Source organism: Amblyomma mixtum, chromosome 5, assembly GCF_055824585.1.
Source record: "Amblyomma mixtum isolate Tamu chromosome 5, ASM5582458v1, whole genome shotgun sequence".
NCBI lineage: Eukaryota > Metazoa > Arthropoda > Arachnida > Ixodida > Ixodidae > Amblyomma > Amblyomma mixtum.
This window is the reverse complement of record NC_143016.1, coordinates 8,160,809-8,185,831: the sequence shown is the minus strand read 5'-3', so window position 1 is coordinate 8,185,831 and position 25,023 is coordinate 8,160,809. Positions and strand designations below refer to the sequence as shown.

The 25,023-nt window shown below is 44.6% G+C and overlaps 4 protein-coding genes across 4 annotated transcripts in view; 2 read left to right on the top strand and 2 right to left on the bottom strand.

Annotated features, from left to right (window-relative positions):
- Positions 1 to 578: 578 nt before the first annotated feature.
- Positions 579 to 4,673, bottom strand: LOC149341259 (profilin-2-like). Its single transcript, XM_089543250.1, has 4 exons — positions 4,396 to 4,673; positions 3,351 to 3,525; positions 2,624 to 2,721; positions 579 to 2,281 (listed from the first exon to the last, which is right to left on the bottom strand). The coding sequence occupies exons 1-3, from the start codon at positions 4,516 to 4,518 to the stop codon at positions 2,624 to 2,626; spliced, it is 396 nt and encodes a 131-aa protein (XP_089399376.1). The 5' UTR covers positions 4,519 to 4,673; the 3' UTR covers positions 579 to 2,281.
- A 54-nt stretch (positions 4,674 to 4,727) lies between these two features.
- Positions 4,728 to 7,606, top strand: LOC149341258 (ATP-dependent DNA helicase Q1-like). The gene is made up of 2 exons (XM_089543249.1): positions 4,728 to 4,989; positions 5,232 to 7,606. Exon 2 carries the CDS (start codon positions 5,610 to 5,612, stop codon positions 7,524 to 7,526), a length of 1,917 nt encoding a protein of 638 aa, XP_089399375.1. The 5' UTR covers positions 4,728 to 4,989; positions 5,232 to 5,609; the 3' UTR covers positions 7,527 to 7,606.
- A 3,944-nt stretch (positions 7,607 to 11,550) lies between these two features.
- On the bottom strand, positions 11,551 to 17,178 carry TfIIFbeta (transcription factor TFIIFbeta). The gene is made up of 8 exons (XM_089543248.1): positions 16,985 to 17,178; positions 16,834 to 16,907; positions 16,323 to 16,477; positions 16,054 to 16,083; positions 15,274 to 15,355; positions 14,509 to 14,605; positions 13,006 to 13,149; positions 11,551 to 11,836 (listed from the first exon to the last, which is right to left on the bottom strand). The coding sequence occupies exons 1-8, from the start codon at positions 17,051 to 17,053 to the stop codon at positions 11,717 to 11,719; spliced, it is 771 nt and encodes a 256-aa protein (XP_089399374.1). The 5' UTR covers positions 17,054 to 17,178; the 3' UTR covers positions 11,551 to 11,716.
- Positions 17,179 to 17,321: 143 nt separating this feature from the next.
- The window catches only part of LOC149341256 (replication factor C subunit 4), a 9,094-nt gene continuing 1,392 nt past the window's right edge, over positions 17,322 to 25,023 (top strand). The window contains exons 1-11 of the mRNA XM_089543246.1: positions 17,322 to 17,466; positions 17,707 to 17,834; positions 17,929 to 18,007; positions 18,126 to 18,205; positions 18,333 to 18,449; positions 18,530 to 18,599; positions 18,920 to 18,993; positions 19,073 to 19,193; positions 19,801 to 19,926; positions 22,910 to 22,990; positions 24,534 to 24,650. Coding sequence (XP_089399372.1) covers positions 17,722 to 17,834; positions 17,929 to 18,007; positions 18,126 to 18,205; positions 18,333 to 18,449; positions 18,530 to 18,599; positions 18,920 to 18,993; positions 19,073 to 19,193; positions 19,801 to 19,926; positions 22,910 to 22,990; positions 24,534 to 24,650 — 978 coding nt within the window. The 5' untranslated portion in view covers positions 17,322 to 17,466; positions 17,707 to 17,721. The remainder of the gene's footprint in view (positions 17,467 to 17,706; positions 17,835 to 17,928; positions 18,008 to 18,125; positions 18,206 to 18,332; positions 18,450 to 18,529; positions 18,600 to 18,919; positions 18,994 to 19,072; positions 19,194 to 19,800; positions 19,927 to 22,909; positions 22,991 to 24,533; positions 24,651 to 25,023) is intronic.

Below are 25,023 nucleotides of genomic sequence, written 5' to 3'. Positions count from 1 at the left end.
TTTTTCTTTGCGCCTTGCTTCATTTAGGAAGACTGAAGTAGTTATTATCCAGGTTGCCCTCAAACGACTCTAACGAATTTTAGCCGTGTAGTAATTTTCTTCCGCGATTTCAACTCACTGTAGAGCAGACATGTAACCACCCCGCGGTCTGTTGGCTGGGTTAGTCGCTTCCAGTAGTAAGGCACAAAGACGCCTAGGTAACAGCAGCATTTTATCATTGCGAGCAGTCATGTGTCGATACAGCATGCCCGACTCTATAAAGTGTACCTCTGCCTACGTATGCAATCCCGCGCACCACGATGATCGGAGTCATGGCACGGAATGGGCACCGTGGGAAAGGGGGTATCACTTCAAAACTGCGGATCACTGGACAAGTCCTCGCTCGGCCACGAAGTGTTTCGACACGTTGGCGGCGTGTATGCTCAGCGTAGATGTTTTGTCGCGCGCCTAGCGATTAAGGTCCGCAGGCCCGGCCGCGCAGGCATTGAACTTGACCGCTAAGGGACACTGAGCTCTCGGCGGTTTCACCAAATGCGTCGTCGCACCAGCGGCGCGGACGCGAATAATCACCACCACTATCAATGTCACTATCACTCCTTTATTCCCGCATATAAAAACAAAATTGTTAAGTCGTCGGAAACTTCCGAAGCCCTCTCGAACGCATCGTCGCGACCGCACTCTCACCCCGGGCTTCAGAACGCGCGCTCCATCTGGCCGTGCGATACGCACCAGCAATTGCGCGAGGAGCTTTTCTTTTCAACGGAGGAGGTGGGCACCTTAAAACCAAAGAAACAAAATTTGTTCGGCACAGTGTCTCCCGATACTTGACCGGGAATAATAAAAATCGACGCGCACCACCAGCAGTCACATAGTTGAAACAGGCATAGTGAGAGTAGCTCCAAACTTGAGCAGCTTTCCGGTCATGGTCATTTGCTCCGCTGTTAACTCCAACCAGCACCACAGACTCTAGCGAGCTTTAATGCAAAAACGGGCATTGGCCCAATGTCATTCCACCAAGTGGCACAGTCTTCCAGGGTTGAGTGACTGCCAACATGCCACATCCAGCCTCTGAAGAGCACCTTGCGTTACACCAAGCTCCCAACTATGAAGTCCAAACCATCCCTGCGAGCTGCAGACCACTCTGAAGACTGCCATCAAAGCAACCAGTAGAGAATCAGAACAGCATCATCTATAAAGGCAAGTTAACCCTTCAAAACATTGGGTAAAAGTGAAAACCTCGGGGTCACGCCAGACAACCATGTTAGGACAGTGCCTCTCAAGTGGAGCAGGCTGGCAATCACTCTGCATCATGCGCGAAACTGTCCATTCACATCCATACATCCCCATTAAAAATGTACGAAACCCCACCACACAGTTTCCTTGACTAGGCTCTCGATATACTCGGCACTGAACCTTCTTTTAGAGGTGAAAAGTGGAAGAACGCTTTTGCGTTCATGCAGCAGAGAAGTGTTCCAAACATGGCACTAGGTCAGAAAGCAAGTCCAGCTTGTGTTTTGCCCCTCAACCCAGAAAGCAAATGTCACCCTACAGTTGTCTCCCACCTATCTCCACACCACTGGAGTGCAGAGATGACATTAGCAAAAAGTATGAAAAGAAAATAAACCAAACAAGGACCAAGAGCAACAGCACAAAATAATTTAATAGCACCTGTCCACCTCTCAACATGTGTGCATAAAAAAAAAAAGAGTTGGGTATAAGTTCATCAACACTCTGGAATTTATTCCAACCGGCATAGTCGGCGTAACGCCGATTCACTGGCTTCAACAGCGTTTTCATTCTGTAACGCGCAAATTGTTTCCCCGACCCACCTAAAAAACATTGAGGAGGAGGAGAAGGTGAAGAGAAAAAAAAGGGCACTGTAACACAGGGTGAAAAAAAAAAATACAATTCACAATTAAAAAGTGCCAACGAATGCAATTGAGAAGTGTTGCAGTCTTCTCTGCTTTTGCGCAGCGCCTCCCCCTTCACAGAAATACAGTGGGACTCTGGAGAGCTCACGGACGTGTCACATTAACAGTGCTCGTGAGAAAAAGAATGAATTGAAGGAGGAACAAGTAGTGCCAACAGAAGCTGCAAAAGTGCCGATGAACGGGAATTGCAGTTTTCGGTGGATCTCTCAGTCCTGGCCTTTTGTGCCGTCTTGGTCCAACCATCGAGGGCGGGAAGGAAGGTGGCACCGAGGGTGGCAGCAGCAGGTTCAGGGGGAGGAGGAGGAGGCGCACGCAATTTCGTGGCAGGCGCTTCCCTTTGCTTTGTAAAACTGGAAGAAACAAGCAAAGAAACATTTAATGATGTGCAGAGTGCTCCTCCTGAAAGCATCAAGGCTCAAAAATGCGAACAAAAACCAGACATGCCCACATAAGAGCAAGCCAAACTGTTCACGGATGACACAAATAACTGCAAAATAAAGTCAACTTAGTAGGATTTGCTGGAAAAGCGAGAACTGACAGCACAGGTAAGGAGCCCAGTAATGCACAACAGTAGTGAACAAGCAGCTCCATACCAAGAGCACAGAGTTTGCGCTGTTTGCAGCACAAACAGTGAAATCCTAACAGCCAGTAAGCAAAGTGTCAAGCACTATTGGTAGAGCAGGTGTGCATACCTAATAGTTATTCTGCTTCAGATAGTCTCCTAGCTTCTCGACCACATTGTTGAGCACACCAGGAGGGAAGCCGTCAATAGTGGCAGCTACCAGCAGGCCTGCAACAAAGGAAAGATAGTGCATGAATGTCGAGAAACAACTGAACCCATGCAGCACCCTGAAGAATCAAGCCGAGACAGATCAGTGGGCAGGACACTGGCAACATTTGGGATGCTGAAGGCAAATGTCAAGCGAGTCAAACTATGCAACAGGGACGTGTTCTGGGCACGGATGTAACTGAAGAAATTCGAGTGCCAAAATATGTTCTCAAAACCACTGAGAAAAGGTGACTGAAGTGCGAAGATTCCAAAACGCCTCGGAAGCACGGCACTTGAACTGGGGGCGGTTCTAACAACTGTACGAGAGGGGCTGTTTAACGCCCACTCCGGCTTGTGCACTTAATACATTGGAATTTCGACACACCCCACAGTTCACAAGTCTCCTTGGCACCCTGTACAGCAGACTTCGAATTGGGCACATCAGTTTAGTTTTCAAGACTCGTTAACCATTCAGCGCTCATCTGCCTAGACGTGCTGAGGAGAAGCACGCGTCGATCTTTCACGCTACGCTACAGACAAGGGGCACGGCATACTGCATATGCCCACATTGTCAAATATTCGACAGCGAGAGCAGCGTCCAAATGCCAGTGGCGCCAGTAGTGCACGACGTGAGCAAGCGCAGAACTCACAGGTGTTGGTGGCGACAGCGATGAACGCAGAGCTGCCTTTTCGACCCCGGACGAGGTTGTTCTCGGCGGATAGGCAGAAGTACTTTTGGCCACCGAGGTGGATGCCGGTCTCGTTGAAAGCACTAGGGTTGGTCCGCATCGTGTCGGCGATGGTCTTCAGCTCCTGCTGCGTGATCTGCGCCGATACCAGCAAGCAGCAGATGTAGTCTCCTCCCCCCTCCGCTCGCAAACAGGTTCGACCGGCGCCCAAAGACGAAAAATCGCCCCGCCCCACCTCAGCTCGATAGACACCCCCTCCCTTCCCGTCAGACTGCACGATTGGAAAAGCAAAACCGACAGCACGTCGCTGACACCCAGGCCCGTACCGCGGCAGCCCCGAGCTTAGTCACACCTAGGCCTACCAACCGATGACCGCCGCCGAAGGGCTGCATTTTTTTTTTTTCCCACAGCAAACGAAATGCGCCCTCTTAGAAAATACAGTGACACTAGCCCCATGAGCGAAAATTAACAAACTTTCTATAACTCGTCGCGCGTCACAAAGCCAATACTCCCAACCGGCACGACTGAAAGGGTAAGAAAGCAAATGCCCCAGTTATAAGCCGTGCCTGAGCACATGCGGCGGCTAGGATCGACAGGGGAAAGCTGAAAGATCACCGCGAGATGTATTTACGCACAAAAAATTCCTCGTGGTGAAAGAAAAACAGTACCGCCCACAGTGGGCTTACTTCGTACTGTAAAAAACCGTGCGCAGGCGCGCACTAAAATTAGTGACGTTCAGGGAAAATTTTGACAAACAAGGTAACGCCTTTGGGCGTGTACGGGCACCCGAAGCCGAACTGTGAAGAGACAACGGCAAATATTTACCAAAATGATAGTTTGAAGAAGGGCAATGAAGAATGCGGCTTAGACACTACAACGAAGACGCCTGCATAACCCATCCGATGCACGTAATAAAGGCCCTGTTTTCAAACCCGGCCACAAAGGTGATTGAACATGTCGGCGTGTTAGGCCTAGTCGAGGCACCGGCATAGAGCCGCTTGCTCACCGTTGAGTTGGAGTCCTTTTCATATTTCGCCCAAATGGCTCCATCGTTGAGGCCAGCGATTGCGGCCACTGTGCAGTTGACCTGTGCACAAATCTGGTTGTCGACGTAGGTCTGCCAAGACATTGCCGAAGCGTTGTTTTCGTTGCACTACAGAGGTATCCGACACGAAGCCGCAGAGCTGGCACCAGATGCGCTCAAAATCCAACAAAGCCGGCACTGCGAGAGCGACCGATGCGCGCACGATGTATCACTCCGCTCGACTCCGGTGCACGTGACGTCGGAATCCGCCGGCTCCTCGCTTTTATACCGGCAGCCAGCTGTCACTGCTTGCTCGCTCGCAACGCCCGCAGTGGGCGAGGATGAGCAGGAAATTATCAGCCCGATTTTTTCTAAGAGCTCTTGCTATTTGCTGTGCTTGGCAAGCAGCTATTCTGTTATGATGAGTGTTTTCTCATATTACGTTAAGCACATGACTTACGCCGGTAGTCGGTGCCGCCGCGGCATAAAAACTTCTAACGAACGTTCCAGATATTGAAAGTTACGAAAGAAGAACAGAAGAATTTGCATGAACATTTGCCAATTAAGGATCATTATGTGAGCAGATCCAGTGACATATACAGTTGTTTTGTTTTTGTTTTAATCTGGAGATTAGTCATTGCTGGCAGAGTGCGTATGATCTGAGCGTAATACCTGAAAAGTTGTTACGCCCACGATGCTTCCATATACTGTGCTCTCTAGCTGCCGATCGCAAATATTGCACTAGGATAAGCACATTTTAATGTTTCATTTAAACTTGTATTAGAAAGTTTATTCGAAACGGTGACTATTTTTCGCAGCGCAAGCTTGGCTACGTCATTTTTGCACAACGACCATAGCACGACCACCGCTGTGATTCATCCGTGACGTAAAGCGGAACAGGAAAATGGGTGACGCCCCCTGCCGGAGCATTGCTGAACTTGCGCTGCCGGCGGCTGTCTTGTGCTGTTGGTCATGTCAAAACACTTCGGCGCGAAGTGTGCAACGTCTGCTTCGGTTGCAAGAGTGAGCCCAAGTTGCAGACCCTAAGCAAGGTTCGACCACCTTTCTTTCGCAGTACACCGTGCTGCTGTCAGGCCGACTGCGTCGCGCCATTTCCTCGAGAGTTCAGGGGTAGCCGACACGAGTTCAGCATGACTTCTGGCGCTCTCCACTAAAAGTGGCGTGTGGTTATTGAGATGGCTTTGCCATCCTGGGAAGAAGAACTTCGTCAAGTTGGAAAAGAGTTAATTTCCACAGAGAACGAGATATCTCGCCTAACCACGATAAGAGAATGCCTGCTCAGAAAAAAACATGAACTCACTGTTAAATTGAAACAGAAGTCGCTTGATGAGATTGCTGGCACGGATTGGACCAAGTCCGACTTCCCGTGGTCGCAGCATGTCAGTGAGACGCTGGAGAGTGTGTTTCACATAAGAAGCTTCCGATCCATGCAGCTTCCGGCAATTAATGTTACCCTATCAAACAAGGACTGCATTCTCATAATGCCAACTGGTGGTGGAAAAAGCCTCTGCTACCAGCTCCCGGCACTGATTTCTGAAGGTATCACCGTTGTTGTGTCACCACTCTTGTCACTCATGGAAGACCAGGTTATGGCACTGCATTCGCTGTCGTACCCGGTTGCTATGCTCTCGGCCAACGTTTCCATGAAAGAAACTTCTCGGATTTTGAAGGCTATAGCTGATGAATCAAGTGGCCTGAAGCTGCTGTATGTAACGCCAGAGAAGATGGCCAAGAGTAAGCGCTTCATGTCCACGCTGCAGAAGGCCTACCAAAGGAAACGATTTGCCAGGCTCGCCATAGATGAGGTGCATTGTTGCTCCCAGTGGGGCCACGACTTTAGGCCAGACTACAAGTACCTGGCAATAATGAAGCGCCATTTCCCCAAAGTGCCAATACTGGGGGTCACAGCCACTGCTTCTGCAGCCATAGTTGCTGATGTGCAGAAGATGCTTGACATTGAGTGCTCGTTGGTACTGCGTGCACCACTGGACAGGCCAAATCTTGTCTACGAGGTCTTGCCAAAGCCTGCTGGAGCTGATGAAGCTGTCAAGATGGTTGCCAAGCTCATTCTTGGCCGTTTCAAAGATCAGTGCGGTATTGTATATTGCTTTTCAATCAGGGAGACTGATGAACTGGCAGACGAGCTGAAAGGCTACGGTATTGCTGCAGACTCTTACCATGCTCAGATGGAACCACAAAGGCGCAGCAGTGTTCATACCAGTTGGATGCGTGGAGAACTTTCCGTCATTGTAGCTACCATTGCCTTTGGAATGGGCATTGATAAGCCAAATGTCCGTTTTGTCATTCACCATACAATATCAAAATCCATTGAAAACTACTATCAAGAAAGTGGCCGTGCTGGAAGGGATGACCAGCCTGCCACATGTGTGGTACTTTTCCGGTTTGCTGATGTATTTCGCCAAACAACTTCTGTCTTTGCAGAAAAATGTGGCCAGGAAAATGTCTACTCAATGGTGCGGTACTGTGTGGATGTGCACAAGTGCCGACGTGCCATGTTTTTGCAGCATTTTGGAGAGAAGCAGCAAGACATCCAGTGCCAGTATGGTATTTGTGACAACTGCCGAGCCAAAGGGTCGGTGAAAGACATTGATGTGACAGCTCACATGAAGAACATTTACAAAGTGCTTGCGGCAGCCAGTGCAGCAACGGAGCAGTTGACGGCAGCAAAGGTGATTGATGTTTGGACAGGCAAGGATGCCAAGAAATGGAAGGAACGAGGAGTTACGAAGACAGATCTTCCTCGAGAACGGTGTGAGACTATAATGACATGGGCTTTGCTGGAAGGGTACCTTGCAGAAAAGTTTCACATCACCCCTTACGCCTACATTAGTTACATTCATGTTGGGGACAGGAAGAAAGAAATTGACAGTGGAAACAGAGTGTCGTACCCTTTCTCTGCTACGAAATCGGCTCTTCCAGACATCACACTGCCAGCTCCAGTGAAGCGACGAAAGGAAGGAAAAAGGAACCACGCTCAACACAAAAGGCCAAGAACTGATGAAGAGCACTCTTCAAAAGGTCATTTGAGTGCTGGTCCATCTTCATCTCAAGATGTGGTTGTCATTGACTAACGTTCAATATGAGTTCATACTTGTGCTGAAAAAACAGGGGAAAACTTGTGTTTCTATTATTAAAGACGAATTCTTGGTCCTTTCAAGAATATTTGTGTTCATTAAAAGTTCATGCTCAAGCCTAAGGAGCATGAGGAAAGCATGCGCTCTTATCACATTAAAAAGATACTGGAATGCAAAAGTCAACCCTCCCTGTTGCTAGATCATGTGCCAATGAAAACCCTAACCAAAATATAGCTGCTCTATGCTCTACATACAGCATAAGATTTGCCATCTTGCTTAATAAATTGTTTTTCATGTTTTGCACTTTCTCGGATCCTCACCCTTTTCTCGTTCTGCTATGGTGCCATCTTCACTGCTAGGTCACTGCCACATTATAGCAGAGAGAGAGCAGCTGCTGGCTAGACAGATTCAGTCAGTCACAAATGGCAGGTTTAACTGGGACCATAGGAGCAGAGAAAGCAGGCCAAACAGCCCTAAGCTGGCACTAATATGTACAGAGCAAAAGAACAAAATTGGCTGCGGCTTAGCTAAGGTTAAGCCTGGATATATAGAAGCGAAAAGCTGCGGTGATTCGCGATAAACACGCGCTTGCGTCAACGTCAAACGTCGACGCTTAGCGCGCGGGAGCGTGCGCCTGTTCTATGGGCAAGCGCGCCCTATATACCCCTCCTTTCAAATGCGCACGGCTGCGGGGAGAGGTCAAATGGTGTTGAGGGGGAGAACATGCACCGTGCGTGACGTCACTCGTGCTCCGACATATGCCGGTTCACGCGAAGCGCGGTGTTGACTAGCGTAGTGAAGCTTTTCGCTTCAAAAAAGTGCTGTCATGAAGCCAAGCATCGCATATACCTCTTGGTGCTGGTTATGACATGTAGTCTCCAGTGCAGTACGAATGGTAAGAGGAAAAAAACTTGTACGTGCTAGCTCCAGTTTTTAATCACTGATAACCTTGACAACTTAGGTTGCCTTTGAGAAATTCCTGCGGTATATGATTCCTCAAGAGCTGGCCCTTTGTACTGAACATATTTTGCAACTTTGACAGGGTGCATTTAAGGGCTCTTAACTACAGAAGCCTGCCTTCGTATCATAATAAAAATAACTCAACAGCTAGATTTGCTAGCCCCACTGATAAGCACTGGTGCACTTTATTTCATAGCTGAAATAAAGCTCTGAAACTCCTTCTGAGGAGAGTACATAAACTTGCTCAATTACTACATTCTCTCGTCATGAACACATGAGCCGAATAATACACTTCTACATATAGCAGACAACCCAAAATCATGTGCAAAACTTGGCAAGTCCCTTCCGATGACTTCTTTCAAGCTCGCACCCTCCTCTGTCACACAGTCATGTGTAATTTTGTTCAGAGATGGCCATTGGTTAGATTCTTTCAGGCATCGCGCAGCTGCCATGGCCAGTCAACAGTGCCACTCCGGAGGGTCATGAAGTTTCGCCCCCTGGAGTATTCCCACATGAGGAGTGCCGACGTTTGAGCGTGCACCTTTTTGAAAGACCCTTTCAGAGCCCTTTTAAGACACTCGGATGCTTTAGTCCTTGGCCTATGGAAGTAGGAGATTTTTTTTTTTTGGAAGGGGATATTTTCCAACCTTGTAGGCTCACTACGGCAATGCTGAGTGGGTGTAAGAATATACAAAACCACACCATTGTACCCAGCCATACCTGTTTAAGGCATTTCTTACATTTTGCGCTGTCGGTACTTTTGTATAGAAAACATCAAACCGTCTCAAGACTTCTCAGCTTTGTTTGCATAACCTGATAACCTAGGCTAAAAGTGTCACCAAAACAAGTAGTGCCATCCCTGTAATTGGTGTTCACTTATGCGCAAGTTTGAGCAAGTTTCAAATGCCCAGAAAGCACCCGATTTAAGAAATGAGCTGTAAGTGTATGTCTACATCTTATGACTAAAAGCACTGTATTGTTAATGAGACACAAAAAAAATCAACATTGTAATAAGACATTTTCTTTGAAGCAAATCAGGTGTAATATTTGTGCACATCTGCTCCAAAAGGCTGGCACAATGCCATACTGTTTTCTCCTCAGCTGTTAGCCTCTGACATTATCTGTAAGCAAGGGCAAAGTTATGTGAACTTTTTCAATCTTAGTCTCCTTGTGCTGCAAATGCACCTTCCTTGACTATGCTATTGTGCAGTGCTTAGTGATAGTGATTTGGCTGCGCCCTTTTCAGTGGGTCACAGCTGCGCAGATTGTGCTGCATAATATGACAGCACAGTGTCGCCTCTTTCAAAGAGCAAGTTGAGTTACGCAATTAAATAAGCTTCAGTGAACAATTTTCTTACGGGCAGATATACTACACAGGTCACTGAATAGTGATGTAAAAAAAAAAGCTCTAATACTTTGTGGCCTTATTGGCCACAATTCATGCATATAGAGAATCAAAAATAAAAGCAAAAATATATTGCATTCGATGAACAAAAAAAATGCATTTTGTAGGTAATTAGAACAGCAGAATGATTTACAAAGTGCACGCACAACAACAGTTGTTCAAGCAGTTAGCTTTAAATGTACAAAGATAAATTTTATGAAGATAAATTTATGTGATGAACAGATCCAGAGAAACATGCATTAATGAGAGACAAGGCAGTATCTGAGAGCAGTACGTAACAAATAAATTTCTATTCTTCTTTTTTATTTTAAAGAATTTTATGCATCTTACTATTGGAATAACCGCACTAACTTGAAAATTAAGGTGTATGAGATGTCCACACAAAGTTGAAATAATGCAACAGGGAGATTCCAAGTGTTCTCCAAGAACTCAGCTGACAGTGGTTCCAGAAGCCATTAGGGTCACAACATTAAGTTCTGATATTTATCACTACTTGTGAGTGCTCCAAAAAACAAAGAGAAATTTCACCTGAAAATGCTTCACGAGCAAGCGGTTCATCATATCTAAAAGCAGCTCCACTGCTGTTGGCTACTATTTTTCTTCGAATTAAACCTGCGCACACTTGCATGACATTGATGGACATTTTCATTTGCAAGCCCGCAACAGAATTGAATGTGTATTTTCAACTTATGCAAAAAAATTGTCAGTAGGTGGACACAAAGAACTTCGATGAGCTTGGAGAACAAATCGAGGTATTTCATAAGCTTGCAAGATACATTTGGCTAATTATCAACTGCCATTTTATATTTGACAGTGTTAGTTGAAATTACTTTCGAATCGAGGTGAAGAGCAAAAGGCACCAGTGTGTTGTGCAGTGTCAGTGCACGTTAAAGAACGCCCGTTGGTCTAAATTAATCCGAAGCTCTTCACTAAGGCATCTCTCATGGCCTATGTACCGCCTGGAGAAGTGAAACCCCACAATTTTTGAAATGAAAAAAGTCATGACTGGATACTGTACTATCAGCAAGAAATGAAACGCGAACAAGACAACTGAGACACGAACAGGAAAATGAGAAGCTCTTAGCCAGCGGAAAGTCAGTACTTGTTCAGGTTATTTTAAGTTCAAAGGTGAGAAGCCTCGTGTGTTAACCTCGCTTGTATTTGCTCTCCAGGAGCTAATACGTTGGTGTTTTTGTGTTGCCACCTCAGTTTTCTTGTTCGTGTTTCAATCAGTACTAATAGTACACGGACATATTTTCATTTCAGATTTAGTTTAAACAGAAACAGCATTAATAATTTATTTATTTATTACAAATACCTCAAGGGCCCTCGGGTGAGGGCTTTACATGAGACACAATCCTCACAAGTGAGCTCAATAGAGGTTCTGCAGTTTGCAAGTGACTTGGACGCTGTTCAAAAACTGCAAGGAATCTGTGGAGGAGCATTTGTAGCCACAGGTACCCATCGAGTCATCGACTACTCGGGAACTTCACTTCTGTAAGGGACATGGTCTGCATGCTCTTTTTTTGTGCCCAAGGTTTTGGGCTTCTTTTGGCTGCCAAAGCTCTCGAAGTATCCTCTGTGCAGCTTAGCAATAGCTGCCCAAATAGCAACTTTGATGAAACAGGTGACTCCATCACCTCAACAGCAAGCACAGATTCTTTTCCTTTGATGTTTTATTGAATGCAAGCACAGAATGAAGAGCATATGATGACATTTGCAATGCATTAAAGAGAATGCCAGAAAAAAATGGAAATGTCAGTCCAATTCTTTTTCTTTTATGAAGAAGTGGAGATTATTTGCTCATCAAGATGCCAGGCGATCACTGCTTGGCTTCTTGCTCTTTGTAGTGGCGGTACTCAGGCTTGAGCTCCCACATGTTCTTGTGAGGGTTCTTGGCATTGTAATTGCAAATCTCCTTGAGGATTTCCTTCAGGTAAGGCTGGAAAAAAGAATGCAGAAATATAAATGGACCAAACCAGTGCATACTTAATATGCAAGGAAATATCTCGAACAGGATGTGTATTTAATCAGACAACATGTAATGAAGGCAGTATGGGATTACAAATGTAATGAGGCAGTTGCCATCAAAGCTACCAAGAAGTATTAAGTTCTTTTTAATGCATGCTAGCAATGGAGGCTGCCCTGATAGAGTGAGATTTACAAGGCTGATTTAGATGGCTCACATAGTAAAGCCAGGTGATCCTAACTGTCAAAACTATATAAGCTTACAAATGAGGTGACTGAAAAAAAGAAGGATCTCTCCATTTGCGGCGAGCTAGTTTGTTTAGCGTTTCTTAATGCTTAAGGTAAACAAACATGTCCGCTGTTTCATAGTAAGCAATGAAAACATACTGATAAGGTTATGCCACAGAAAAATAACTGAATAAGTGTGAAGCCTGGCTTGTAACCCATCTGAAATGCGTAATGCTTCAACGGCATGTTTAAATACCCAAAGCATCATTTGTGCAAAACTCACTTACTCAGTTCTCTGCATAGGGCACAAAACTTGTAATGAGGAGCTACATAGGGTATTCCCTATTTGCTTCACTATCTTCAATACTGAAAGCATCCAGGGCAAATTTCACAGGAGGGGATACATTAAGCTAGTACAGAAAAGAAAGGACCTACTGCCTATAAGAGCCAACTGACATCAGCAAATAATGCAATTCTAGAACAGGAACGGCAAGAAACAGCCACAAATTTAACAAAATCAGAAAGTGTAACAATAAAGGGCAGGTCAAGCAGCTAATTAACAGTATGAATTAGACTACTGCTGTTCACATTCAAGCATGGACCTTTCCAAAACAAGCACAAAATAATCTCTTTTTGTCCTGCCTCACTGATGCTTGCTGCCATCATATTCTTAAGACTTTCTCTTGCAAAAGCTATTCAGCAAAAGCACAGTAAGAATCATACATTGCCCTTGACTGGACATATAAAGTTTTATCTCATGTTGCAACTGACTCCTGAAACGTGGGAAGATGCCAGAGTAGGCCGAGATTTTCATGGACCATTAAATTATATGCACGGTCATTGAAAATTTTCAGCAGTCTATTTAAGAACTCCTGTAGTGGCCAGTGCTCTGCGCGCTTGTAATAAGGTCCTTACCACAGGCTGCCTTGTGATCTTCTCCAAGTCCTTGATATTGTAATACTGGTGCTTTTCAAAGGCCGAAAATAGCATATCCAGCACCTTATCTTTGTCTTCACGTGCCTTCTTGCCTTCTGCCTTCTTCTTCTGTTCAAACTCCACCTGCAAAGTGAAAACATTTTTTTTTTTTTACAGTGAGCTCCTGGAGACTCCTCGAACGCCATCAGCATGGCAGGACTCAAGATCTGTGCACAGTGTGGTTCCAAAAAAAAAAAAAAAGGAGAATTAGGAGGTTTTTTTTTAAACTGCAACAATGCAAAACACCTTGAACATTCTTCCCGGTGTATATATCTTTCAAGAGTGAACAAAGTGCTTTCCCGAAAGGACCAGTCTGATGTTTGCGCGCACGAGCACATCACCTCCATTTCAGGCTGCTAGCTTTTTCAACATCGCACAATGTCAGCATAACTATCGCTGGTCAGAAGTAGTGCTGCACAATGCCTTTAGTAAACATTTGCTGCCTTTATCTTGCAATTGCTCAGTATAATGTCTTGTGCTTTACATGTTAAACCTTTTTTCAGAGCTTTTTCACATGGCAGCGCAACATATTAGTCAATGAGGGCAAAAAATCAATAATAATTAACAAATATTATAATCTTTTTGTTTCAGATGTCCAGCCACACTAATGTTCGATTAGCACTAAAATGAATCATTTTGGTTACAAATCTCATCAATTAGTTTATCCTTGCACTTAATGAGTTACGATCAGCAGGCAGACTTTGCCACCACGAACCCACCAGCCAAGTTACACACAAATAGAGTGCAAAAGTAAGTTATGGTTCACTTTGCTTAGGAAATTCTCAGGGTGGAGTAAGATTTGAAATAAGGCAGCATCCACCTGGGCTCAGCAATACAGCTACGAAGCAGCTTTCCTTCGCAGCCGCATGGTTACACTTGGATGGATGACTATGAGTAATTTCTCCCTTACTTCAAAAGTAGGGTCAGCTTCCTTTCTTTGGTTCCTCTGGGGTTTTGCCATTACGCAGTATTGCAACCAGTATTGGGAGTAAGAGGGGGGGAGGTCAGTGCCTGCATTAGCCTGCACTTCCACTAGCAACACTACCCAAGGCAGTGGTGGGAGCCATGTTACAAAGGGCAACAGCCCTCACTATAGCCGAAGTAAGCAAGGCAATGTTCCCAGAGGCACAAGCATAGGGGAAACTGATGATGAAACTCTAGTTGAGGAAAATGACAAAAGCTAAATATTCGACATTATTATTTTTCTGCTACCGTTTTGCTTGCTTAAGATAAATCATATTGGAACGACATCGCCTGTAAGGTGTTTCAGGGGCTCTTTAATTAACTACTGATCCTAGCAGCTTTTCACGCAATGTGAAGGTAGTATGTCTCCCTCACCTTTAAACAACATACTAACATCTTCAAAACACCTTAATCCTTAAGAATACTAAATGAATGTATCTTGAGCAGTTTCTCAGCAACACATTAGTAAGGTGAACTTACATTGTTCTTGTGATCAGCCACTGGCTTGTAATTCTGCACAATGCGGTCCAGCTGCTTGACTTGTCGCACGGGTTGACTTGCCTTCAGGATAGTCTGCCTGAATATATACAACAGACTTATTTTACGCTGTGTGCACTCCAACATGCATGTGTTAAACAAGTTTTTCAGTAGCTTCTCATGCAGATCCCTGTGAGAACCATGAAACCACTGCAATAAATTTATGGTTTATGGTTTGTGGGGTTTAACGTCCCAGAGCGACTCAGGATATGAGGGATGTCGTGGTGGAGGGCTCTGGATAATTTAGACCATGCACTGACATCGCGCAGTACACGAGCCTCTTGCATTTCCCCTTCAGTGAAATGCGACTGCCACAGCTGGGATCAAACCCGCGTCTTTCAGCTCAGCAGCTAAGCACCATAACCACTGAGCCACCACGGTGGCTCATTGCAATAAAACACTTCTGAAGGCATTAAAAACTTCAATAGTGTGAATAAAAAAAAAAGAAAGGGAAGTATTTATTAGTGAATGCATGCAATATAATATGTAAGTGTCACTGACTAGCTGCATGCTGTGTGCCCAATCTTCTTCCTGTGACATCATAACTACATGCCGACTTTGATGCTAAATGCAGAGTAAGGTGTAGAAGCATGCATAACTTGCAATATTCATAAGGCCTTCAAAAACAAAAGCCTCAGCTGGAAATGCATTTTACTCCAGAGGTTTATGACAGAGTGTTATGCTGTGTTGCTACAGAATGTGAGGTACCTTTTCAGCTGCATGTAGCGGTCATCTCCCAAGGGCCTACACTCGCCCTTCTGTACAACATGGCCTTCCAGGTACACCTTGCCTGAAGTGGTGAGCATTTGCACAGGCACAGAGTGGGACAGTCAACTGGCAGACATACTCATGGTATTATCCTGATACAAACAACAGCTGCTCAGTGTAATCTGCACAACACAAAAGCCTGCAACACAATATTTTGTTCCCAATGTGTAGTTAAAATTCTCATCTGTCCAATAACATTTCTGCTGAAAGCCTTAAAAAGCAGTGCACGCTAAAAAATTGATTCACTAAAATTAAGTCAGCAGTCTCATGTAGTTTTTATTCATAGACCTAAAGGTGATATTCAGTAATTACAGGTAAGAGTACCGCTGCTTTACTGCAGTGAATATACATGACAAGAAAAAGAACCGCACGCATTGTAACCACTACGCATGGCAACAAGTCTTTCTCATGCTCATGTAGTCCAAGAATCCGCCTCAACATTTCAACAGAATTGCCCGTCTGGTTGGGTTTGATGACTTTTAATAAACTCTGATACGTCTCTAACACAGCCCCCAGTCACCCCTAAGAAGAAGCCAAGCCAGCTCAGATACGGCTGGGTTTCAAATAAAAAAAATTTTTGGTTGGAGATGTGTCAGAGTTTATTATGGAAGTCTAGGCTACCATGTGCCATTCTGAAATATTGACTCGGTTGTACTGTGAGTTACAGCAGCACCTCAGTAGAGAAAGCAAGTAACATTTACAAAAACAGGTACTGCTTACCAGAGGAGTGCTCTGCACCATCTTCCACCACTGTAATCATAACAGTAAACAGACAGTCAAACATTATTTTGATGCGATTACAATTGTTACAAAACTGCTACAACAGGCATTCCGCAAATATGCGCATTAAAGTAAGTTAGACGAAAATATTTGCTACAAATGCACGCATCAAGTACTTTAGTACTTTTGCCACTTTCTCTCAGTAATTTTCGCTTTTGTTACACGTTCATCAAAATCGAATGCTTGCACATCCACTGCTTAGAACATACCTTTGTTTTGTGAGAAAACGGCCAAGTTCTGGTTGGCTATGTTGGAGATGACGAAACGGTGTTCTTTTGGAATGCCAGACTTGTCAGCAGGGTCTTTCATGTTGACACATTCATCGCTCAAGGTGAACCGAATGTCTGACTTGCCATTCGCACCTCTGAAAGAACAAAACATGGAGAAACAAAAACGAATCTCAGTAACCTAATAAAACGCAGACCTGAATGCTATAAACGGACAGGGCTAGAATGCCGAGGTAAAACATCGAAAATGCCATACACCTCGAGGCGCGGAGCAGCCATCTCGCTTTTGATTTTTTTTCAAAGAAAGATACTTATGTTTTCCTCAGAGATTCTATCACTAAGTAGTACAACACGCTAATGACACTGCCCTTGCCTTCAAGTTTTAGCTAAACAGAAAATTTTTTTGTAGTCAAAGCGTTCCTGGCGATGTTGTGATCAGGCGCAAAACTGGAACGAGATAACGAGCAGGTTGACTCATTTTGTTTCAACTCACTTAGTGATTCTCAGCCGCCCAGCCTCTGACATGGGTGGCGCTTTGCTCCATCTGGAAGCGATGTATTTTGGCACCTAAAAGACAAGTGACATAGGATTAAAAGCCGAAAGGGTGAATTCAGTTGGCCGACATTTAAATCGAATGGTATCACCTTTACAAGCCAGACACCACGGGCTGCGTATGTGCAGTCAACGTCTCTGTCTTGATCACCCATCTTCATAGATTACGAGAAGAATGTTCAATCGGTTCAATGATGAGAACACTTTAAAGAACAGAACAACTACAACGATTAGCGTTTCGCTAGACTATCCGCGACGTGGGCGCAACCATTTTTGAAGCATGCGCCACCTGACAATGACAGCTGATAACTTGCAAATGCGAAAAAAAAAAAAAAACTACCTTAATGTGTGTCTTAGCATGCTAAATACTTTATATTTAGATGTAAATAATATTATTTTCAGCAGCAGTGAAAATTTATTGTTAGAATGTGAAACAACTGCGAGCGCAAGATGGTGTTCCTGCTCGCGCGCTTTTTCGGTGCCGCACTGGCCGCACGCTTTGGTTGCTTGATTGCTTTGGTTCGTTCCACTGCAGCGCGCGAAAAACCGCGCGGGGTTTGTCTCATTACTCGCGGTGAGTTGCCGTTTTGCGTGATCACTTCGCTCGGCCTTTTAACCACATTTGATCGATGAAGAATGACTGCGCGCTAAGCGTACTGCTGTTGTGCGAGTAAGACAAGGCCGGTGACACTCACCGCGCAAATTAACTCTCGTGACACAGCTGTGGGGATGTGTCGGATTTTGCACGACGGCTGGGAGCTCGTTCGTGTATAACAGCAGACGCTCATTAAGCACTTCAATTTGTGCTGCACAGGTGCCGAAACCAAGCATGCACGCTTTCCTGAAATCAGCCAACCCAAACTTGGCCCTCCCTAAGGAGAAGACCAAGGAGCCGAAGCAGACGGCGAAAAAACCTGTGCACATCCCATGGGTAGAAAAATAGTAGGTCTTGACAACATCTTCTTGACCTCATAGCACCTAGCTATATATGTTTGCGGCTAGTAACTTATATGTTCTATTTTGTTGCCTCATTTAGCCGCCCGAAAACTGTAGACGATGTGGCTCATCAAGACGAAGTTGTGTCAGTTCTGAAGAAATCGCTTCAGGGAGCGGACGTAAGTGGCGCTGAAATGTACAAAATTCCCATTCCACTCTATTTTCCTGCGTGGTACCATAATTCTGCACGTCTGTGCTGTGAACAATTTACGGATTTGCCTTGTTCAATTCTCGTAGCTCCCGAATCTCCTGTTCTATGGGCCTCCAGGAACGGGAAAGACGTCCACCATACTCGCCTTGGCGCGAGAACTTTTCGGGTAAACGCAATGAGCTGAAGTTTTTACACACTCTCAGACTGATCGATTGTTGCAGCGGAGAGAAAAATAATACAACGTGGACTGATTGTGCAAAGTTGTAACTTAAGTCATGTTTGTAATTTTTCAGGGATATGTACAAGAGCCGCATCTTGGAGCTGAATGCCTCTGATGAACGTGGTATCCAGGTTGTCAGGGAGAAAATCAAAACCTTCTCACAACTCACGGCAAATGCGGTGGGACCAGAGTGCGTGCCTGTTTTCAAATGCAAGACAAATCTTGCTGTGTGGCTGAGTGTGATCTGATACCAGCCTTCTCTGATTGCAGTGGGAAACCATGTCCACCTTTCAAGATTGTAATTTTGGATGAAGCAGATTCAATGACAGCCAGTGCTCAGGTACTCAATAAAAATTTTGTTGCAGGCCACCTTTCATGTTTTGTACCAAGTTTTGGTGCACAAAAAAAAAGTTGCTTACAATTTTTGTGGCAAACAACGTAAATTTAAGCTCGAAGAAAGCAGGTAGTCAATTCTTTTTTCAAGCTAATGAAACGACAGAACAAAGTTAAAGAGAGTGCTTGTCATACGTCATAACTTTGAGGAATTTATTTGTAGTTTGGGTTAGTAAAACATTTTTAAAGCTTTGTGAAGTCATGCTTGCATGAAGCTTAAATCTTGAGAAGCTAATTTGAGTGCATATCTGCATTTTCTTTTATTAGGCTGCTCTTCGCCGTACCATGGAGAAAGAGACCAAGTCGACACGTTTCTGCCTTATTTGTAACTACATAAGCAGGTAAAAGCACATCATGGACTGTATTTGGCTGCATGGAGTTGATGAATTTAGCACTGAAGCAGCTTCCATTTTCTGTTAGGATCATAGACCCGCTCACATCTCGATGTTCGAAGTTTCGATTCAAGCCTTTGCCAAAGGAGGTTCTGATAGAACGGCTGCGTAGCATCTGCACGGCTGAAGGAGTACAGTGTGAAGATGAGGTATGAGCTTTGTGGTTGCCTATTTAGGTTAGAAACAATGGTGTTTCGTAAACAGTGTATTTAACTAGAAATTAGTTATTTATGTCCTAGGGACTGTTGTCTTGATATGCACTGTGAAGATGATGGCATTGTGTATGCTAGAGCCCCAAGTGGCATAGTACACTATCCTTTAAATGTCATATTTAACTTTCTTATGCACACTTCAGCACAGAGAGTCCGCCACCCAACTCTCTGACTGATTTGCGCATCTACTTGATACAGTAAAACTGTCCTCGTGTGGTCACTTTGCACCGCCGTGGTGCTTAAACTGCTCAAAACTTGAACCACTATGAATACGGCTCAGGACGTAGTGTATTCATCCTTTCATTAGGAAAATACAGTTTCTGTTTGTGTTAACATATCTTGTTATTGATAGTGCATCATATACTGCTGGTCAGCAGCAAGGCAAATAAGCAAACTGGTGCTTGATTATTGCCCGCAAATGTTCCAAGATCCTGTACCTAGCTGACACCATACAAAATCTTCTGTAGTTGTCGAAATCTGATAGCAGAAAAGCTGTGGATTTTATTTTATTTTTATTATTTATTTTTTCATTTAAAATATGTAGGTGCTCGACTTTCTCATGGATGCCTGTGAAGGAGACATGCGGAGAGCCATCACCCTCTTCCAGAGTGTTTCTCGGCTCAAATGTGATGAGCCTGTCACATCTAATGATGTGGCCGAAGTTGCAGGGGTGAGTTCTCATTTCTGACTTCTTTTGCTGATTTGTGATATTCGGTTCATAGTGATGGAGCGCCTTCCCTTAAGAAATGTAGACCCAACTACATGTTCAGATGAAGCACGCACTAGCCACGCTAGCCACTACATACTCGCCACTTGCAGAAATAGTGTCTGCCTCATGCAGCATGAGCTGATGATGCAAGTGCAGTGCCTAGGTCCATAGATGTTGGGTTTTGGACACATTCACTTGCCTACATAGACCAGCCAAAAGGACATGGATGTGGTCCGCTTCCAGAACAGCTGTTTATGCACATGTTTGTGCAGCTGAGCGCCAGAGCAGCTGTTGTATAAGTGCTGCAGGTGAAAGCGACTCACAAAATAGTTTGCTCCTCTTTCCCACATGTTCTGGTGACAACAAAACGTATTTAATTTCGAACACTTTTGAATTGTGTATCATTCAATAGATGAATCTTTAGGCACATTTGAGTTTCTGGTTTATGTGTTAATTGTAAACAATTTGGGCAGCAGTCAGAAAACTGAAATTATAAGCTCTAGTTGGATAATCTGAGTTGGGTGGTTTTAGCCATACTGTGCAGCAGAGGTGTGTGCAAGCTGTTTCATGAGGTTTGATGCCATTTTTGTATCGGATAGAGCTTGGTACTGCAATGAGCAGGCATGTGACAAGGTGTGAGACCGTGTGCTTGTAAGTACCAATTAAAACATTGGTTGTGCCATATTTCCTTCTCTCATAGACACAGCTCCTCCTGCGTTTTAAATGGACCTTGAGTCACCCCTTGTGTACAGCAAATTAGCAGGTTCATTTGGTCAAGCACACAAATGTGAACATCTTAGCCATGTGACAGGGTCCTGTGCAGTGCATTGCACTTGCAGATGGAGTACAATAGTAAGGTCTTCTCCATTTCTTACGGCTGCTGTGTCAGAGCAGTTAGAATGCAGTGTTACTGTCTGTATCTAAGCATGCTACTGCTCACGGTAGTGATGAGAACTGGGTTACCATGGCTAAGGCCCTAATTTTTTTGCGAAGGAAAATTTTAAATTCGCGCTAATTGAGAACAAAGAATGCAGTGTTCTCTGGGAAGTCTCCTGCGCGCTAACGCTAGCGGCTTTTCGCCCAGCAGCAGCCTCCGTGTCATCGCTTCTTGTTTAACTGCTTCGTGTTTCGAACTGCGTAGTTCTGCATCCATTCTCATTTTTTTTTTCCTTCCCTACTCCTTATGGCTCTTTCACCGCCTTCTCTTCTTTTCAAATGGCTCACACCGCCTTCTTTCCACGTATGTCTCACCTCAATGGCCCGAGGTCTTCAAGAAGTTGGCTTTTCCTCACAGCTCATGAGCTTGGTGGGCGAGTTTGCTGTGGGTACCTCAAACAACAGCTAAAAAAAAATCCGCCCTAAATTCGTAGCTTGCTGCAAAATATAATGCAGAATGCTTTCTGAAAAAGATGATTTAAGAAAAAAAAAATGCGTCATATTCGTGCAAAGACGGTAATACTGCTTTTGACAGGCGCCAGTATCGCAACTCCCATACAAGCATGTAGCTGATAGAGCTGCACCACTTGACATGCTAGCTTGCTTGAATGGATGAGGAAGTAAGCACATTAGAGCATCAGCATAATTTCGTTAAGGGAATTCTGGTGGTTAAATTAATTACATCCCCATCATTATATTGTTCCTACTGGCATCTCCGAACACAGTATCTTCAGAAAAAAAAATTAGGGGTGATCAATTGGATTGGTATAGAAGAAATGTGATATCATGCTTCTTTCATTTGCCATTCTATTTCGGTTCTGATTCTCTTCCATTTCTGACTACGCAACTACACAGAATGTGTCGCATTGTTCGATTGCGGCAAGTAATCTCTCCACTACTGGCGCAGTGGTAAAGTGGTTAAGCAGTTCGCCACTGTACTGGCTGGGGCTGCTTCAAACACAGCCACTGATGCAGCTTGTCAGGGCCAGGTTGCTCTTCCCGAGTGATGCGAGAATAAATAGCTCCCGCAAGCATCATTTTTGTGTAGATAGCTTTTTGTGAGGCTGCATATTTTGCACGTAGGCTAGTTGTTGTTGTCCAAGTCATTTTCATTTTTCTGAGTTCTTCTTTTGTCCTCTCCCTCCTCGCTCCTACAAGTGGATAGGGGCAGGAGGAGATGGGGACGGCCGACAGGTGGCAGGTGGAAAAGCCGAATCCTTCTAAACACCACCTTGCAGAAGGAGGCTTCACACAGACCGCCTCCGCCGATGCTGCCGGACAGCTTTCACCTTCATGGCCCTTTTAATGCTATCGCATTAAAACAATATGACTGCTAACGCACAGTTCCACAAAAAATTCTGAAATCCATGATTTTTTGCGGAATTTCAGAAAACTATGGGCCTTTACCATGGGTGATGGCAAGTGCATGTGGCCTTACACTCGCAGACATCTTTTGCTAGCAGTGCAGCAGAGGCTAGGCAGGAACCGGAAAGAGATAGGCCTTTGTCCCCACGCTGTGATTTGTGGGCTCCTCAGCTCTTGCAGCCTGACACCATCTCGCCCACTTCCCCCTTCACCTCTCCGCACGCCTAGCGTGAACAATGAACAACCCACTCTCCAAGGTGCAGGGACAAAGGACTGTTTCGTATCCTTTCCTGTCTAGCCTCTGCTGCATTGCCACATTTAATTTTCCGCAATTATAGTATGGAAGGCAGTGCTCCCAGAGGATCGAGGGAAGATGGAGGAAAGAACTCAAGTTGAGAGAAATGGCAAAAGCTAAATACTGCACCTTTGATATCTGCTTTGGTTGTATGTTGCGGAAAAACCATTTTGGGACAGCATCTCATGTTAGGTGCCCGTTCGTCCCCATGTCATTTCTGGTGATCGAAGGTGTTTTAGGATTACTTTTATATCCTAACGTTGGCTAAATAGTTGTGTGGTATCATTGAAGAAATGTTGGTAAGAGTGATGGTCTGCAAAGTTTACCCGCAGTATTGTTTTTGTCCAGATCATCCCGAAGCGGTGGGTTGATGACCTGCTTGCCAGCTGTGCATCGAACTCATACGAGAAGCTGAGTGCAACAGTAGAGGTAAGGAGAAGGAACTTGCAGCACAAGATGAGAGAAAGGCTATTGTGCTGATATGTGCATGCTGGCTTCAGGGGGTAAAAAATTAAACCTGCAAGCAGACGCCTGTTTAGTGCGGTTTTTAATGACTTGGGGAGCTGTCACAAACCTTCAAATTTGGTAGTGTTAAGGCATGGATGGATCCCCTCAACAGTTACCCACCTTCCCATGATAGAGATTTGAGACACTAATTTCATTTGGCCGGTCTACCTGTGCGTCATGTGGATCAAAAGAAGGAGTTCGATGTACTGCGGTTTTCACACATAAAGGAAGCTGAATATTTTTCTTTCTGTTATTTGCTGGACTGTCCTCAGCCTCATGTGGTCACATTTAGTGCGTTACAGCTCAATGTTTCTGTAGAATTCACAACCAGTGGCATTGCTTAGATATGTTTACTGTAAACTAGGTTATTGTACAGCTGTGTGGACAACGCTGCTGCTATGCAAGCCTTGGCTAGCTGCCAAAATGCAACAGAAACCAAAGCTGTCAAGCGCACTTAAACAGCACCACTAATAACAAACACTTGCCTTGTTTAAATGAAGACGCTTTTACAGTCATAATGCACATTACGGCATTGGGACCAGGCCTTGATAGAACGAACATCTGAGGACACAGGACCCGACCACAATGAACAAGCTGGCGCCACGCACGCACACAGAAACACGGTGCATGACTGCAGTCGTCATCTGTGACATACATAAACATCAAAACCTTGACGGCTTTCGCTTTTCACATGAAACTTGTGGAGAGGATAGCAGGTACACAAACGTGAGGAAAGGAGTTCCAACACAGGAGTGCATCAGGACTTTGGCTCTCATTAAGGTCAATGCTACCTGTCCTCCCCTCCAAACATGAGACCGCACAAATATTTCAGTGGCGGCAGAGGAGATATTTTCGCACCTGAACTGAACCGTGGCCGGGAAGAGACGCGGTCTGCGTTAGTTGCTAGCACTGTCACCTGCACTGTATGCATTGGTAACCAACTCCTTCAAAACCAGATTAATCCTCCCAATCTGAAAAAGCGTGCGCGCAGACTTCACCAAATTGGTGTGCTTGCATGATGGGCAAGCTTGTGCTATGCGCACCACAAAACTGCGCCTAACTGAACTTCGATCTATCATATCTGGTCCACATACTGCAAAACTTAAAAGTATAACAAAACAAACAGTTTGTACATACATGGCAGATGAGACAGAAAAGTGCCCTCAAGTCAGTCACAAGTAAACTCAGATGAAGCTGTGTAAAACTATAGTATGCCTGCTCTTGAGTGAAGTAAAGCAAGTCAATAGAATTGGAAAGTTTACATGGAGTTAATTGGAGTGGAGTGAATTTACCTCTTCCACATACCAAAGCACAATCTCATTTGCAGCAGCTTTTATAACTAAGCTAACTGACCCAGCAGATTTGTTGTTGACATACATATTACTCTTGCTGTATGCATGCGACATATTGAAACTGGATCGCTGCGGTACACATTGTATTTAAATGTTTTTTTTTTTTTTTTAAGGATCTGGTGCTTGAAGGTTTTGCAGCATCACAACTTTTCAGCCAGTTGCATGATGCCATTGTATTGAGCAGCAACTACAATGACAAACAAAAGTCTGCAATGACTGAAAAACTAGCGGTAAGTTTTGCAAGGGGGTACTAGGGGTGTGCGAATATTCGGAAATTTCGAACAGTGAATCAAATATCCTCCTATTCAATTATTCGAACAAATCAAATAGTGTATGGTCAGAATTATTTTAAATGAATTGAATATGCTCTCAATTCTTCAAATATTTTTAGAATAAAGGGCACGAGGTATGAATAAGGCCCACCGCATTTTTCATCGATGACCATTTCGAAAACAGTTGCGCTCAGTATGCACGGGATGAAGAGTTCAGTGCCGCGACACTGTCCATTCGTGTGGTCATTTTCATAATGCTCATACATGGCTCTAAGACTGAACGATGCAATAAGGGCTCAGGAAAGTTCAACAAACTCGGCCTTGATGCCCA